Source organism: Chrysochloris asiatica, unplaced genomic scaffold (genome assembly GCF_000296735.1).
Source record: "Chrysochloris asiatica unplaced genomic scaffold, ChrAsi1.0 scaffold00166, whole genome shotgun sequence".
NCBI classification, from domain to species: domain Eukaryota; kingdom Metazoa; phylum Chordata; class Mammalia; order Afrosoricida; family Chrysochloridae; genus Chrysochloris; species Chrysochloris asiatica.
Window position 1 is genome coordinate 5,409,148 of NW_006408684.1, and position 16,493 is coordinate 5,425,640.

Sequence of the window (16,493 nt, forward strand, 5' to 3'; positions counted from 1 at the left end):
CATGGTATTTTCAATAACCTCATATGCATGTGAAAGCTGGACAGTAAGTAAGGAAGGTCGTAGAAGAATTGATGCTTTTGAGTTATGGTGTTGGAGGAGAATATTGAAAGTGCCATGGACTGCAAGAGCACCAACAGATCCATTTTGGAAGAAGTGCAGCCAGAATGCTCCTTGGAGGCCAAGATGGCCAAACTTCATCTCTCATACCTCAGACATGATGTCAGGAGGGACCAGTCGCTGGAGAAGGATATTATGTTTGGTAAGGTGGCGGGTCAGAAAAAAAGAGGAAGACCCCTAACGAGATGGATTGGCCAAGTGGCAGCATTGATGGACTCAAGTGTGGCAACAGTAGTGAGGTTGGCCCAGGATCAGGCAGTGTTTCTTTCTGTTGTGCATAGGGTCACTATGAATTGGTACCAACTTGATGGCACCTAACAACAAGTATATATATATATACATATATATATACACACACACACACACATGGATTATACACATATTTATTTATTTACTATAATAAAAATAAATTACTATAAAAATGGAAATAATAAGGTTAGTTCCAGAAAAAATTTCTTAAGGGTTTATAACAGAGCTAAGAAGAAAAAGATCATTGGTCAGTACTTTGAAATCAACAGAATTAAAGGTACAATAATCTCACTATGGGTCAGAATTGACTCAACGGCACTTAACAACAACAATCTCCTTGAGGAGTCCTGGTGTGGCACTGTGGGTTAATGTACTGGACTGCAAAGTTGTTTGAACCACAAGGTCAGTGGTTCAATCTCACCAGATGCTCCTTGGAAACCCTACACAAGGTTGCTATGGGTTGTAAACGACTTGATGGCACTTAACAACAACAACAATCTCATTAAGGAGTCCTGGTGTGGTGGTGTAGGATATTGTTGTTGTTATGTGCCGATGAGTTGGTTCAAACCCATAGCAACCCTGTATAGGGTTTCCTAAGGGTGGCTGGGAGCTTGAACGAACTGCCAACCTTAAGGTTCAAACCGACTTTGCAGTCTAGTGCATTAAACCACAGTGCCACACCAGGACTATTAAGACTGCAAGGTTGGTTTGAACCCAAAGATCAGTGGTTTAAACTTATCAGCTTTTCTTCAGAAACCCTATACATAGTTGCTGTAGTTGTTGTTAAGTGCCATCGTCACATCAGTTCTGACCCATTGTAATCCTGTATAGGGTTTCTACAAACAGACTTTGCAGCCCAGCACATTAACCCACAGTGCCACACCAGGGTGAGTCAGTAAAACTGGATGGCACTTAGCAACAATAATCTCCTTGAGGGCAAGGATTGGCTTATCTATATTTGTATGCCCTCCTCCCCAATTCCCAGGAAGCTCTGTACTTTACTCTGAATAGTTGCTTCAGGATATGACTATTGAACTGAATCTTTCTTACTTGCCAAGCAATGTTCTTTTTCATTTTTAATGAAATGCTACTGTTTTTGAAACTTTTAAGAGAGAGATATGTCTAGGGCAATGTTCTTCAAGCTAATATTATTAAAGCAATACTTTTCCACATGCGAACATACACTAAACTACCTATTTTTTCCAATGTTATCTAAGAGATGACACATTCCCCATTTTCTATACTGTTAAGTGCCACTGTGTTGGCTGCAGCTCGTAGCGACCCTGTATAGTGTTCTGAGGAACAACTGGTGCTTATCTACAGTGCTACACTAGAACTCCATTTCCCATATGTTGTTTGTTGTTGTTATGTCCCAAAGAGTTGGTACTGACTCACAGTGACCCTGTATAGGGTTTCTGAGGAGCTGCTGGTCTCGGAGTGAGAAGGCAGGGAATCAGGAATCAGGTGAGCAGTCAAGGGGACCTCACCAGGTGGGACCAACCAATAAGATCAATTAAGTTAACCACAAGAGATGAAAGATCTAAGGGAAGGGACTTCCCAGACTTGGAACATGTACAGTCTAGGGGACTAGTGACCGAGAGTTGCCCCTTGCCTCATTGTAATACTAAATCACACACACACTGGGCATGACAGATCGGACCAGTACCAAATTAGGACAAGAAAGGGATGGCACCCCATTTCTAGGAATTCCCCTCCTATTCCCAGAACATCCATGAATATTCTTCCCTTCTATTTTACCTTAGAATCTATTCAATAAAAATTCAGACCTGAGGTCCTCTCTGGGTCTTCTTCAATCTGCAGAGACAGACCCATTCTCTCATTTGAGAATGTACTTATATGTTGCTATTGTTGTCGGTATGTGCAGTCAAATCAGTTCCAATCCATAGATATGTTGTTGTTGTTTACTGCCGTCAAGTCGATTCCGACCCATAGCAACCCTGTATAGGGTTTCCGAGGAGCAGGTGGTGAGCTTGAACCGTTGACCTTCCAGTTCAAACGGCTTTGCAGTCTGGTGAATTAAGCCACAGTGCCACATTAACCCATAGATAGAGTGCTTCATGATTTGCATCACTTGGTGTGGCATTGTAGGATAAGCACTGGACTGCAAGGTCGATTTGAATCGCAAGGTTGGCAGTTAAAACTCACTAGCTGCTCCTTGGAAACTCTATATGTTGTTGTTGGTAGGTACCGTGGAGTCGGTTCTGACTCATAGTGACTCCCTGCACAGGGTTTCCATAAATCTTTACCGTAGCAGAACGCCTCATCTTTCTCCTGCAGAACCGCTGGTAGTTTCGAACTGCTGACCTTGAGGTTGGCAGCCTGACTCGTAACCACCATACTACCAGAATAAGACAGAACCAATTCCATGGCGCTTAACAACAACAACAACAACAACAATTTGCATCACAGTTTGCCAATCTGTTCTATAAACACTTGGGATGCTTTCAGCTTTAAGAAATCCTCATAATGGATAACAAAGCTAATATTATTTCTCTTCATCTAGCTTTGGCTTCTTTTTAATATTTTCTTCAGGCTCTGGTCTCAGGAAAGGGATTTCTGGGCTATAGTGTATGCATATTTTTATGACTTTTATCACATATTGATACTGTTTTAAGAATGAATTTTCTCTTTTGCCCCTCCTATATTCATACAACATGACAAAAGTTAAAAAGCAAAAAACAAAAAACAAACAAACAAACCATCCACTGTATCATGATTTTCATTGTTTCCTTCACTTTCTTGTATATCCCACCATAATGAATACGCTTTTGTGTTTTGAAATCCCTCTATCTAGAGAAGCTCTATTGTGGAAAGGAAACAGCTCCAGTAATAATTACTCAGTCCTCCTAGTTCCATTCAGTAGCTCTGCTAACTACCATATCCACTCAAGTTAATTACCAAAATCCCAGCGTATTTACTTGAGTGCAAGTGAATACTAACGTGATTTAGTCCACACAGAGTCATGTAGTGATAATAGATTACATTAAACGTGAAGGGTACCATTGGTAGAGCTAGTAAATCACTCACTAAACTGGCTCTATCCATTACTTGCTGAGATATAAGACGATTTCCATCTCTGGGATATTAATTTCTTAGCTTCTGTCATGGACTTCAGTGCCTGTGATGAATGTTTTTACAATGAATACCAAATTAACCTAAACTGATTAGATGCTTTTATAAGTTATTAATGGGATGTCACTTTCGTCTGGTCTTCTGCATGCATACGACATTTCATTACGTAGTTTCCTCTTGCTAGAAGGATCAATCTTACTGCCCTCATTGGATTTGTCAACTTCAATGAAATGCTCTCTGCCCTCTGTTACTTACATATAACCCAGTGAACAACGTTGCCCTTGGAAAAGTCATTTCTACCCAGGCCCTAGTGATTGTTCAGTAAATAGAGAGAAAAATTAACTGTTGCACAGCTAGTTAACTAGAGTCACTAGCTAATGATTCTTCCTGGTGAGTGATAAGGACTATCAGAGTGCTAGGAGTAGGAAACAGGAGAGTTGTAGTTATTTTTTTTACAAGGAAAACCTTCTCCCTGTTCAAGGGATAATTATTGGGGTGACACCAGAGCAGGGGAATTTCTGTCACCTGATAACAGTCTTTTCTAAAGAGATAGATACTTGCAAACTAGCGAGATGCTAAAGGCTTAAAGGAATAGAGATTGATGAATTTGTTTTCTAAGCAGCATCCTTTACTCCCTTAAAGTTGGAGAAGAGCTATATAGGAGGAAATACAGGTACCCTGGGTGACGGCAGACAATCTATTTGCCTTGTCACTGAGTCCTTTGGAGGCTCAGCCATCTCTGGGTTACACTCTGCTTGCCCCTCATTGCTTAACTCACCTCCTGATAGGTACCAAACTATGATCTGGTGAGATTCCTAATTTTGTTTTCTCATTTTTCACCTTCCGGTTGAGCTTTAAAATAATTATAACAGAACACTAACAATAGACTTCATCAATGGAGCACTTTTTTTTTTTCCTACTAGGTTTTATGCCATGCATTTTCAAGATACTAATTTAATTTTTAGAATGACTCCTATTAAGTAAGGCACTGTCATCCCCACTCTGCTATACAAAAGAATTAGCTGAGACTTTGAGCAACTTCCTCAAGGTCTCATCATTAGGAAGTACCAGAACCAAGATGTGACCCTGGGAATTTTTACTCCAAAACCTGTGTTATTAACAAACCTTGAAGAAGAAAAAACCTGGGTGGTGCTGTGGGCTAGACAGTCAGCTGTTAACTACAAGGTCAGTGGTTCAAACCCACTATCCAGCTGCTCTGTGGGTAAGAGGTGAAGTTGTATGTTCCCATAGGATTTATAGTCTAGGAAACCCTTTGAGTCTCAATCGGGTGGCTGAAGAAAGCAACAAGTAAAATAAGTTTCTTTTTCTTCCAAGGTTCAAATTTAGAACCTTCAGACTCTGAAAATGATGAGGTGGGGCTTCTACCTTCTGGTTCCTGTCGTCTGCAGTCTTGCTCCTCACTGGCACCACATACCCTGTCCTGGTGCTATGCATCCTCATGATAGCTCACTACATCTGATCACCCCCCATGCCTGCAACCCTTCTGCAGATGCCCACCCCAGAGAGATGCATGCCGCAAATGCTCTCTACTCCCAGACTGCTCATCTAGCTGCTCCTTTAATCCATTTAAAAGTGCATTTTGGCATTTAAAGAATGCCATTCATCTCATGACTTATGTTGAATCATTGACATTTTGGTTGCATGATTTTTTTACAACTTTGATAGGCCATTTAAAAAGAGTTCTTTTCTTGAAAGCAGAATCTCAAATGTTATAAGGTGAGTGGCAAAGCACTTCAGTTAGGGTTTTTCTGAATCTTTCATTGACTTACAGAAAAGAACGGCCAAGTACCTTCCCAGGAGGAGGAAATGTGAACCACACCACTTGCTGAAACTAGTGGGGCAGGTACATAGACACTTTTGCTGATGACAGATTATTAAGTTGTTAAGTGTCGTCAAGTCAGTCCTGACTCATAATGAACCTATATGTGGTTTTCAAGGAGCAGACTGTTGGATTTGAGCCACTTACTTTCTGGTTAGCAGTCAAGTGTTTATCCTATAGTGCCACACCAGGACTCAGATGACAGATTCAAAAAACAAATAACCACCCTTCACTAAAAGTGTTAAGTACGTGGGAGAACAGCAATGAGACATAAGAATTAATTAGAAGTTGACATTCAAAGGTGAACTTCCTTAGGACTGAGTCCAACAATCATTGGATCTGACTGGGTCTGCAGGTATAGCCCCAAGTGAGGAGTTAACAGGGAGTCTGGTAGCGTAGTGGTTACAAATCGGGCTGCGAACCTTAAGGTCAGCGGTTCGAAACTACCAGCCGCTCCGCGGGAGAAAGATGAGGCTTTCTACTCCCGTAAAGATTTAGACCCTCAGAAACCCTGTACAGGGTCGCTATGGGTTGGAACCGACTCGACGGCACTTAACAACAACAACAATGGGCTAGATTAGCGAAGGCTGTCGGGACAGCTTTGTTCCGGGACCCATCATTTTGTCCAGATTCTAGGATGGAAGAGTCTTCACTAATGACAAGAAGAACACACATAGGGCAAAATATTGTCAGGAGGGACCAGTCACTGGAGAAGGATATCATGTTTGGTAAGGTGGAGGGTCAGAGAAAAAGAGGAAGACCCCCAATGAGATGGATTGGCCAAGTGGCAGCATCGATGGACTCAAGCGTGGCAACAATAGTGAGGTTGGCCCAGGATCGGGCAGTGTTTCATTCTGCTGTGCATAAGTTCACTATGGGTCGGTACTGACTCTATGGCACCTAACAACAACAAACAACCCTAATAAACAGGATCCTTGGGTGTGAGCAGTGTGAAACAGAGAAGTTAGCAGGACTGAGCTGGCAGTGGATGGGTAGAAGAGTCTTTCTGAGGGGACAGTGGAGGAGAGAGGGACATTATGAAGAAAGAATGGACTGCTATTCCACAGGTATCACCATGCACATATTTTCCAGGAGACGGTTAGATGATGAGAAAAAAGAGAACATGCCTGTCTTTGACATCCTGCATCTTCAGAATCTAGCAGAGTGTCTAGAACACAGCGTTACTGTCATTAAGTACTGTGGAGTCTGTTTTGACTCACAGCGACCCTCAGTTAGTAGTCCAGTGTTTGTTCTACAGCACCACACCAGGACTCCTGAACACAATGAAAGTCTGATAAACATTTATTGAAAACAGTACATGGATGAGTGTTTGCATGAAGGACAAACTGTGCAGATGTAAAAGGATTGAGTTTAGGGCCCTTCACATTTAGCTGCTGACCAACTACAGCTGTTATTGATCAGATCTGTCAACCCAGAGAGTCCAAGACAGCCAACTCCTGAGTTCTTGTCAAGATGTGAGATGCTATCTTATGTACTAACAGAAAAAAGAAAACCTAAATAGTGACTTATATCCAGATTCTATGCCTCTCCTTGATAAATTACTCTGGCAAATGTTTTTTATAGTATTTATTTTATAGTATTTATTGGATTCCTCCTAGAAAATTATTCTAGGGTCTAATAAACCCTATAGGAGCTCTAGTAGCGTAGTGGTGATATGTTAGGCTGCTAACTCCAAGGTCAGCAGTTTGAAACTACCAGTTGTTCCATGGGAGGAAGATGAGGTTTTTGCTCCCATAAAGATTTACAGCCTCGGAAGCCCTATGCAGTGTTGCTATGACTTGGAAGGGACTCCAGGGCACACAACCATCACACCACCACCAGTAAGTCCTATGACTAAGACTGCTGTTGTTAAGTGCTGTTGAGTCAGTTCCCACTCATAACAACCACCAACCCTGTGGTTCGATAGCCACACTCTTCATGATACCGAGTTTGTTGTTGTTATGTGCCATCCAGTTGTTTCTGACTCATAGTGACCTTGTATAGGGTTTCAGAGGCTGCAGTGTAGTGGTTACGAATAGGGCTACTAACCTCATGATCAGCAGTTCGAAACTACCAGCTGTTCCATGGGGGACAGATAAGGCTTTCTGCTCCCGTAAAGATTTACAGCCTCCGAAACCCTGTATAGGGTCGCTATTAGTCGGAACCGACTCCACGGCACATAATAACAGCAACAAAACTTAGAGGAGCAGAAAACCTCATCTTTCTGTCTGCAGAGTGTGGGTGGGTTTGAGCTGCTGACCTTGTGGTTAGCAGTCTAGTGCTTATTTTAGAGTACTGCCACTGCCCCTCCAATCGGTAGCTTAAGTCTCCTCATTTTGGTAGGCCTTCTCCTGTCTCCAAGGACGATCACTCACTGCTTTTCTTACCACAGCCTTCTATCACTGGAGATGAAGAGAAAGCTGGCTTCCTCTTCCATGCCAGAAAGCAAAGCCTGTAAGAATTCCTTAGCTTCTCTCCATTGCTGTTATCGTCAGTATCAAACACCACACACACCAGCCTCTTTGGGAATACTCTCCCCAGGACTGCTCCAGCCCCTGTCCCAGCAGGCTTCCTGCCCAACTACTCTACTGGCTTATCCTTTTTTACATTCTGAAGTCGTCTGTGCATTAAAGACATCCCAGTTGACTTATTAAACACCCCTTTTAAAGTCACTCATTTATCTCCTTCATGCAAACAAGCCAACCAAAGAAACAGCCATTCTCTTTGTCTGTTCTTCTGAGTACACCCGCGAAGATTGCAGTCCTGAATTCCTAATGCTCTCTAATGCTGTGCAGTCTTCTTTACAAACATTTCCATGGTATTTGGTTCCAAAGAAAAGCATTATTAGGCAAGTAACTCACAAAGATTCTCCTTGCTTCTATATAATGGGGGCTTCAAAAAATTCTTAGAAAAATATAATGAAAAGATTATGGAATTTTTCCATGACCTTTTGAATCCCCTCATACTATCCTTCTGGGGTATACCTAAGAGGCTTTAACTCCATTATTGTAAGAGAACAGCCATCGGCAAAGTTTGTTTCCTTTCCCATTGTCACTAGTAGTGATGACATAAGAAAATTAAGGGACATTGCTGAATCAGCCAAATTAATCACAGTCTAGGCTACCAGAGCCACCAACTGTTTGTCAGTGTGCTATTCTGTGGTGGCTCGCATGTTGCTGTGATACTGGAAACGATATCACTGATCTCTCCTCATGGATAAGTTTCAGCAAAGCTTCTAGACAAAGACAAACTAGGAAGAAAAGTCTGGCAATCTACTTTAAAAATATCAGCCTTTTTAGAATCCTATAGATCCCCCATAATATCTTCCGATATGGTGCTGGAAGGCAGATAACAATGGGCCCAAGTATGTTGCCTATCATGAAGGTGGTACAGGACTAGCAACGTTTTGTCCTGTTATACATCAAGTCACTATGAGTTGGAACTAACTTAACACCAGCTAGTAATAGGTTAGCAGAGATAGATGCTCACATAAACAGGTAGGGAAACACACCTGGGGGCAGTGCTTCATGAAATGATTAAAAAAAAAAAAATTAGAAGATTTCTCAATTTTGTCAGAGAGTATGTGAAGAGGGTAAAAATGTATAAACGATTCTGAAATAACATACTTTGAATGCAAACCTGGCTATATAAGACTGAGGACCACTATCTGGTTGAAGGGGACAGGAAAATGCGGTAAATGTTTTACATATATATATATATCTTTTCATTTAAAACTATTTGTTGTTGTTAAGTGCCGTTAAGTCAGCTCTGAGTCATAGAAATCCCTGTAGAGGATGTCTGAGGAGCAGCTGGTGGGTTCGAATCACTGACCTTGTGGTTAGCAGTCCAGTGCTTATCCTCTAGTGCCACATCAGGACCCTCAATATTATTTGTTGTTGTTGCTAAGTGCTGTTGACTCGGTTCCAACTCATACAGACCCTGTGTAAAGGGTTTCCAAGGAGCAACTGGTGGGTTTGAATTGCTGACCTTGCGGTTAGCAGTCCAGCGCTTATCCTACAGTGCCACACTAGGACTCTCAGTACTATGTAGTTAAGTCCATTTCCCTATATCTAGGGTTAGTACACAACTTGGAATTCTGTACCTTCTGCCAACATTTTAGCAAGAATATAGTTTTCCATCGTGGAGAACTACAACCACAAACCACCAGCTTCCGGGTAGAATGGAGGTCTTTGCCATGCTTCAGTTTCTTGCTCTCCTTTAACAAAGCTCAGGCTACCCAGCCGAATTTATTGCCTATGGTATGATCTGAAAGTCTAATAAAATCTACTCTAAAAGGTAAGAGCCACATAGAGGCATTTGGAAAAAACACCTTTGGCTCACCCCTGGTACTGTGTATCATCTTCTCGTGATTTATCGGGGTCACAGAGTCAAACACATTGCTGAAATCACTCAGCAGAAGGAAGTTACAACGCCTGAAAAGCTCTTTGGTGAACTTTAACTGCAGCTGTGTTCTCTGCTCCCGAAGGAGGATTACTCATTTCAATCTGACTCATTCTAATTGGAATAGATTTCCTTTAGGGAGCAATGTTTATTTTTTTTAGATAAAATGGCAATGAGGGATTTGCTGCTTGCCACCATTTAACAAAGACAGTGTTTGCAAAGCCTGCTTAAGAAAGGCTTCCTGCTTCTTTTGCAGCGTGGACAGAGCCTGTGGTGTGGTGCTGACAACAGTGTGTGGTTCTAGGGGTGAGGCTTTCACTCAAGAGGATCGTCAAGAGAGAAGGACACCATTTGCTAACACAGGCATCAGTAAACTGTTACCCACAAGCCAAACTGCCTGCTTTTTGCTACTGTTGCTGTTAAGTGCAGTTGAGTCAGTTCCGACCCATAGCAACCCTGTATAGGATTTCCGAGGAGTCGCTGGTGAGTCTGAACTGCCAACCTTGCAGTTCAAACAGCTTTGCAGTTTGGTGCATTAACCCACAGCACCACGCCAGGACTCCACAACCACAATGTCTTGGTTATCCTGTACTGCTGTAACAGAAATGCTACAAGTTGGCAACTTTATCAAACAGAAATGTATTTTATCAAAGTCTAAGGGGCCAGAAGTCTGAACTCTAGGTGATGGCTCTGGGGGAAGCTCCTTGTCTTTTCCACATCAGTTTCCTGGGCCTTGGAGATCTACTTGTAGCTTAGTGTCTATATTCTACCCCCATCTCTCCTTGATTAAGGTGCTCCTTTCATATTTGATGAGACTGACTTAAGACACACCCTACACTAATCTTGCTCATTAACATAACAAATATAATACATTCTCAAATTGGATTATAATCACAGGTATCACCCACTGCCATCAAATTGATACTGATTCAAAGTGACCATAAAGGCCAGAGCAGAAATGCCCCTTTGGGTTTCTTAGACTAAATCTTTAAAAGAGCAGGTAGCCTCATCTGTCTCCCTTGGAGCAGCTGGTGAACTGAACTGCTGACCTTGTGGTAACCCAATCCAATGCATAACCCATTATGCCACCAAGGGTCCTTAACCAAAGACACATGTTTCTGAGAGACATAATTCAATCCACAAAACATGCTTATATATTATCTATGGCTGCTTTCATGCTACAGCAGTGGTGGTGGTTGGTGGTTATGTGTCGTGGAATTGGTTCCAACTCATAATGACCCCATGAGAGTTTCCAAAGCTATCAGTCTTTATAGGAGCAGAAAGCTTCATCTTTCCCCCATAAAGCAACTGGTAGATTCGTACTGTTATCTTTGTGGCTAGCAAAATATCTGTGACAGAGACTATATGGCCCACAAAGCCTAAACAATTTATTAGATTTGTCAAACTCTGTTCTATATTGCCTATTATATTGAATACAAGAACTGCATAGTAAAGTCCTAAAGTTTGAATGAGCTTACATTTTTCAAAATTGTTTGAAATTAGTCCTTTGCTACTAAACCCAAATGTACCCCTCAAAACAAACAACAACAACCTATTACCATAATTCAATTCTGACTCATAGTGAGGCTATAATCTTCATGGGAGCAGACAGTTTCATCTTTCTCTCATAGAACAGCTAGTAGGTTTGATCCCTGACCTTGCAGTTAGCAGTTCAATGCTGATCCTATGGTACTACCAGGATTCCTGCAACTAAACCCAAGTACTACCAACGGCTACAAATTCATTCTTTGAAGCAGATGGGAGGTCAAAATACTATAAAATATTAATAGTTTTTGGCTATCTCTTGTTATTCAATTGTTTCATTGAGCGATGATGGTGCTATAGGATAAGCACTGGATGGCTAAACCACAAGGTCAGCAGTTCAAACCCACTTTCTGCACCCATAAAGATTTACAGCCTCAGAAACCCTATGCAGGATCACTATGAGGTGGAACTGGCTAGACGGCACACAACAGCAATACAGCAACAAGTTATTTACGCTTTACTGATTTAGGGCAGCAAGAATATATTAATTGGTCTACTTACTCATTTCCTAACATCACCAAAGATTTACTGTGTACCAGGCACTGTGCTAGGCACTCAGAACACAGAGATGAGATGCGCTGAACACTTGGACTAAGGGACCGCCTAACCAACAAGACAGGCATGCCCCTGCACAACTAGAAAGCATATGTGATTGAAGATTGCACACTGAGATCTGGGAGCTTTAAAGAGGGATGCCTAACAGTCTGCAGAAGGTAGACAGAGCAGCTTCCTCACAGAAGACGACACCTATTTTATGTGCATTTCATTCTACCTATTCGCAGAGATTAAATATGACAACATCTATAATCACTTGTCTCACTCCTGTTCTCAAGGGAGAATGACATGAATGCAAAGTCCCTGATTCAAGAGGTAGCAGTGGCTTCACCTAGAGAAGGAGCTAATCTAATAAGGAATAGGCCAAAGAGTGAGCAACCTGAAGCTTCATCTTCCTTCACATTCTATATTTAATTCTAAAGTGTGTGGGCATACGCTTGTGTGTCACATGCATCAACACACACACACTTCTTCCTCTTGTAATTGTGAGTGAATTTTGCTTTAGATTGTAAGTTCTTACTAGAAGGCAAGATTATATTTTCTGAACTCTATTATGGTGCCTGGCCTCTGCCAGGTTGTTGAGCCACAACAGACTTTTCTGGTGACGACATACCGATCAGAAGAAGAGCACACAGCCAGCTCCTCACTATTCCTTTTCTTCTCCAGCATGGTCTGAGAAGGGCAGGTGTGAAGCCATCCTCCCATGAGAGTTCAGAGGGGTAGCTCTACATGGAGGTGTGACGTTCCTCTTTATGGAACACTTGGATGGATTTTGGAAAGATTTACTTCCCAGAAGTCTCTTCAATCATAGACTTTCAGAGGGTTTTAAATTCAGTGCTTAAAAATTCAGTCAGATGAGTCTTGAATACCTTGGTCTTCTCCAATCTCCTATTAAATTGCATTTTCTCCCAGTGTAAGAGTTCCTGCCTTTAAAGAAAGATGGATTTCATCTTTCTCATTTTGATTGATGTCTGTCTGCCAAAGTCAGTTCTCGATGAGCTCCCTTCTTCCTATTTTCCTTTGACTTTCATCAGTTAAATGTGTTTAGGTAAATCAGTGATTAACAAGCTTGTTGCGTTAAATAATCACTAAAATCGTGTTCTGGCATATATACATTTCCTGCTTATTTGAACTGATTTGATAAAACAGATTTGATGTTGAGACAAGAAACTATAATTACACTACTAGGAAAAAATCTATTATAGTTCCTAAGATACTAGACATCCTATCCAAATTCAGCTTTTTAAAAGTGATCGATCTCTGCACTTTTTTTTAGGAAAAGAGAGGTTAAAACGGTTAAAACGGCAGCTTTATTTAATCAGCTTAAAGATGCAGAATTCTGCAGTGACTTGGAGAAACAGGGCACTTGGTTTCACATTTCAGAGACTTTCTGGAAGAGCTATATGTACAATCTCTTGAAATAAAACAAAATAGAACTTGATAGGAAACATCTGGCTTTAGAAAAATGTAACGTTAAGGTTAATCCTGAGAGACTGACTATACAAATCCTTCACTTTCTGTCCGGACCAGCTGGTATGCATACATGGTATGCATAGACATCATGGCTACACAGATGTCTATGCTATGATCTTTCCAAAGCTGTTCATCATCTACCTGTTTTGTTAAGGCGCCTTTCCACTATACCTGCCTTGTCTCTGTTTTGTCCATTTTCATAGCAATCCATGGAACTGTTTGATATAAAACTGAGGGCTGGATTAGGTCTGGTGGATTCTGTGTTGATACTATCTGCTGAGAGCAGCCCCATCATGCGCAACAAACCTATGTTCTCCAAAATCCCCCTAAAGCAAATTGCCCAAGTGCAAAGTGGGAACAAGGCTCCCAATGACTCCACAAGTCTGATCATTCTCAAGGGGCCATGTTTCTGGTGAACTTTATCTCTCTGAGGTAATGGTAAACCTGGAGTCAATTCAAACAACTACAGTTCAGCACCCATTCAAGAAATCAGATATGGAACACACACACACAGTGAGAGCAATAAGATACACTCAGTTTGGAAAATATAAATATCAAAGTCTGGTCAGTGAATATGACTTGCTTACCAGCTGTTGGCCTTTTGGGCCCCATCCTGCATACTGAAGTTTGGCATTGCTGACTTCTGGTGGATCCAGACTTTGAGGATCCCTAGGAGAGAAAACAAAGCAAATAGTGGGAAGCAGTCATTAAGAAGCTATAATTTTATCTTCTAGCCATAAATTACTACGCTCTGCTTCCATCGCAACAATTTCAGAAGCTTGCCTCTGGTGCTATTAAATAATATGTCTCATTCACTCTCTGACAGTTCTCTTCATATGTGTATCATTTACATGAAGTTGAAGTTGGTCCATCATTGCTTAGCCCAAATGGTAAATATTTATCAAGAGAAAGCACACAAAGAGGTCTATTAATCTATTTGAAAAATATTTGGAACAGTCAAATAAAATATTTAATATTTAAATGCATAGCAAGGCAGGAAGAACCTATGTCTCCATCTTCAACTTTCTCAGCAGACAGTGTTTTTCTAAGTACACAGCCAGGTCATTCTGATCTTCCAAAACAAATGGCCTCCCGATGATAGCAACCCTTTGGTTTGAGCTGACAGCTGTGACAGCTGCAATTCTGCAACCAGAGATAGAGAGACAGAGGCCCAGATGGAGATACAGAGAGATAGTTCTTCTTTTCTAACATCTCTTAAAATTTCCATTCTTCATTTAATGCTACAACTACAACACAATCTTGTTCATTTACTTAAAGGTCATAGTGAAGACAGGTCACAGTGAAAAAATATGAAAACATTAAGCCCTTTATAATAAACATTAAATACTTTAGTATAATGTGTAACCACTGGGGCTACATCATCCACAGGAGAATTATGCTGTGGGTTAATGTGCTGGACTACAAGGCCGGTTTTGTGTGCTCTGCTGAACCAAAGCCTCAGTTAGATGAGTCTCAAAAACTTGGCTATTATAATATTACTTATGCAGAAGACACTGTTGTGGATGGTCTCACACTTCCCTAGGGAGCGGTTTGTTGAATGGTCTTTGAAAAAGGAAGAAGCTGGATTTTTAGCATCCCATGAAAAAAATGGGCATGAGGAGAGGAAGGTGACATGGGTAAGGATTCAGGTTTGGACTTAGCAGATAATTCCAAAGTAACGCCTTAATAAGATTTACAGGGGAAAACAGGGAATACATTTAGGAGCAAAAAACAGTTGAAGAGATGGTACCTTCCACAAGGCCCCAAGATAGTTTTAAAGGATGTTCCAGGGCCTGATTACAGGGTGCCATGGGGACAAGCAGGGGACACTTATGAGAATCAGTTGGCAGGGCTGGTGCTGGGGCATTTACAAGACATAGTGGAAAGTCTTGTTATCCCAGGTTCCAAATGAACTTCTGACAAACCCTCCTATTTGTAGGTTTTGAATGCCTCAAAATATTTTTATAAACATGGGTGACTTCATTTTTAACCTGAATGTTGAGAAAGATTTTTGAAGGGTGACTCAAAATTCAGAAGCAATAAAACAAGTTATTGTTGTTGTTGTTATGTGCCATTAAGTCGGCTCCGACTCATACCAACCCTGTATAGGGTTTCCAATAAGCTACTGGTGGCCTTGAACTACCAACCTTTTGGAGCAGTCCAGTACTTATCCTACAGTGCCATGCCAGGACTCCAATAAAAGAAGAGATTGATACATTTGACCTCATTAAAATTCAAAAAAAAATGCATGACAAAACATCATAAGCAGAAGATAGCCGACAAACTGGGAGGACACATGTGCATCATATCCCACAGACCAACGGATAATATGAAAGGAGTACACCAGCAAAAGAAACTAACTAGTACAAATGAATTGAAAAATACACTGAAAGGAATGGGCCAGAAGTGAATTAATAGACGTGACTTTGGGAAGAAGTGGTTTGAATGGCTATTCTAGAGCTAAAGACAGAAACAAATGAAACAAATATTCTTAAATAACCAGTGACCCCCTCTAAGACTGAAACTTAAAGGGCACACATGAACGACATGTAAGCTTCCTGGCGACCAAATTGATCTACTGGTGAGTGGAAGAGGGGGAAAGTCAGCAATGAAGAAATAGGCTGAGTACAACCAAGTTCCATAGACTCCCATTGACCTGGAGATGAGAGAGAGAAGAGAAAGGACTGGTTGGTCCAAAGTGAAATCTGGGGACACCTGAGCCCATGGACAAGGACATAGCTACAGAGGGCTAAAGCTGAGAATGAAGCATTCAGCTGATGTGAAGTGAGGGGAGATGTACAAGAACACCCAAAGTTGCAGACAGTACCCATTTGACCTAGCCTTGATGGCTTGATTATCAGAACCTGACTAGAGGAAGATTAAAAAAAAAATTTTTTTTTTTTTTGGTAAAGGAAATGAGGGTAAATTGCTACAATTTGATGAACATGACCTATATCCATGGAGGTAGTAACTCTAAATACCAACAGAGGGGAAGGAGTTTTCACATCAAGTATCAATGCTATCTAGTCCCCCTATACACAGGGTAGATAGGAATGGGCAACTTAGACATTGGCTACCTAAAATGAGGGGGTGATAAAGGTTGGAAGTGACTGGCTTACAAGGTTTCATGAGGAAGTTAAGTTTAAGAGTGTGTGGGGGAAGAAAGAGTCCCCACTGACTAGTTGTCATCTTGTCTAGATGGATCTGGTAAAAAGAGATG

The 16,493-nt window shown here is 41.3% G+C and overlaps 1 protein-coding gene across 2 annotated transcripts in view; it reads right to left on the reverse strand.

Annotated features, from left to right (window-relative positions):
- The window catches only part of DPP6 (dipeptidyl-peptidase 6), a 1,346,563-nt gene that overhangs the window by 368,683 nt on the left and 961,387 nt on the right, over positions 1–16,493 (reverse strand). The window contains exon 7 of one of the 2 annotated variants that reach the window (XM_006871297.1): positions 13,861–13,942. The exons of the other annotated variant lie outside the window; for it this stretch is intronic. Coding sequence (XP_006871359.1) covers positions 13,861–13,942 — 82 coding nt within the window. The remainder of the gene's footprint in view (positions 1–13,860; positions 13,943–16,493) is intronic. 2 annotated transcript variants of the gene reach the window in all.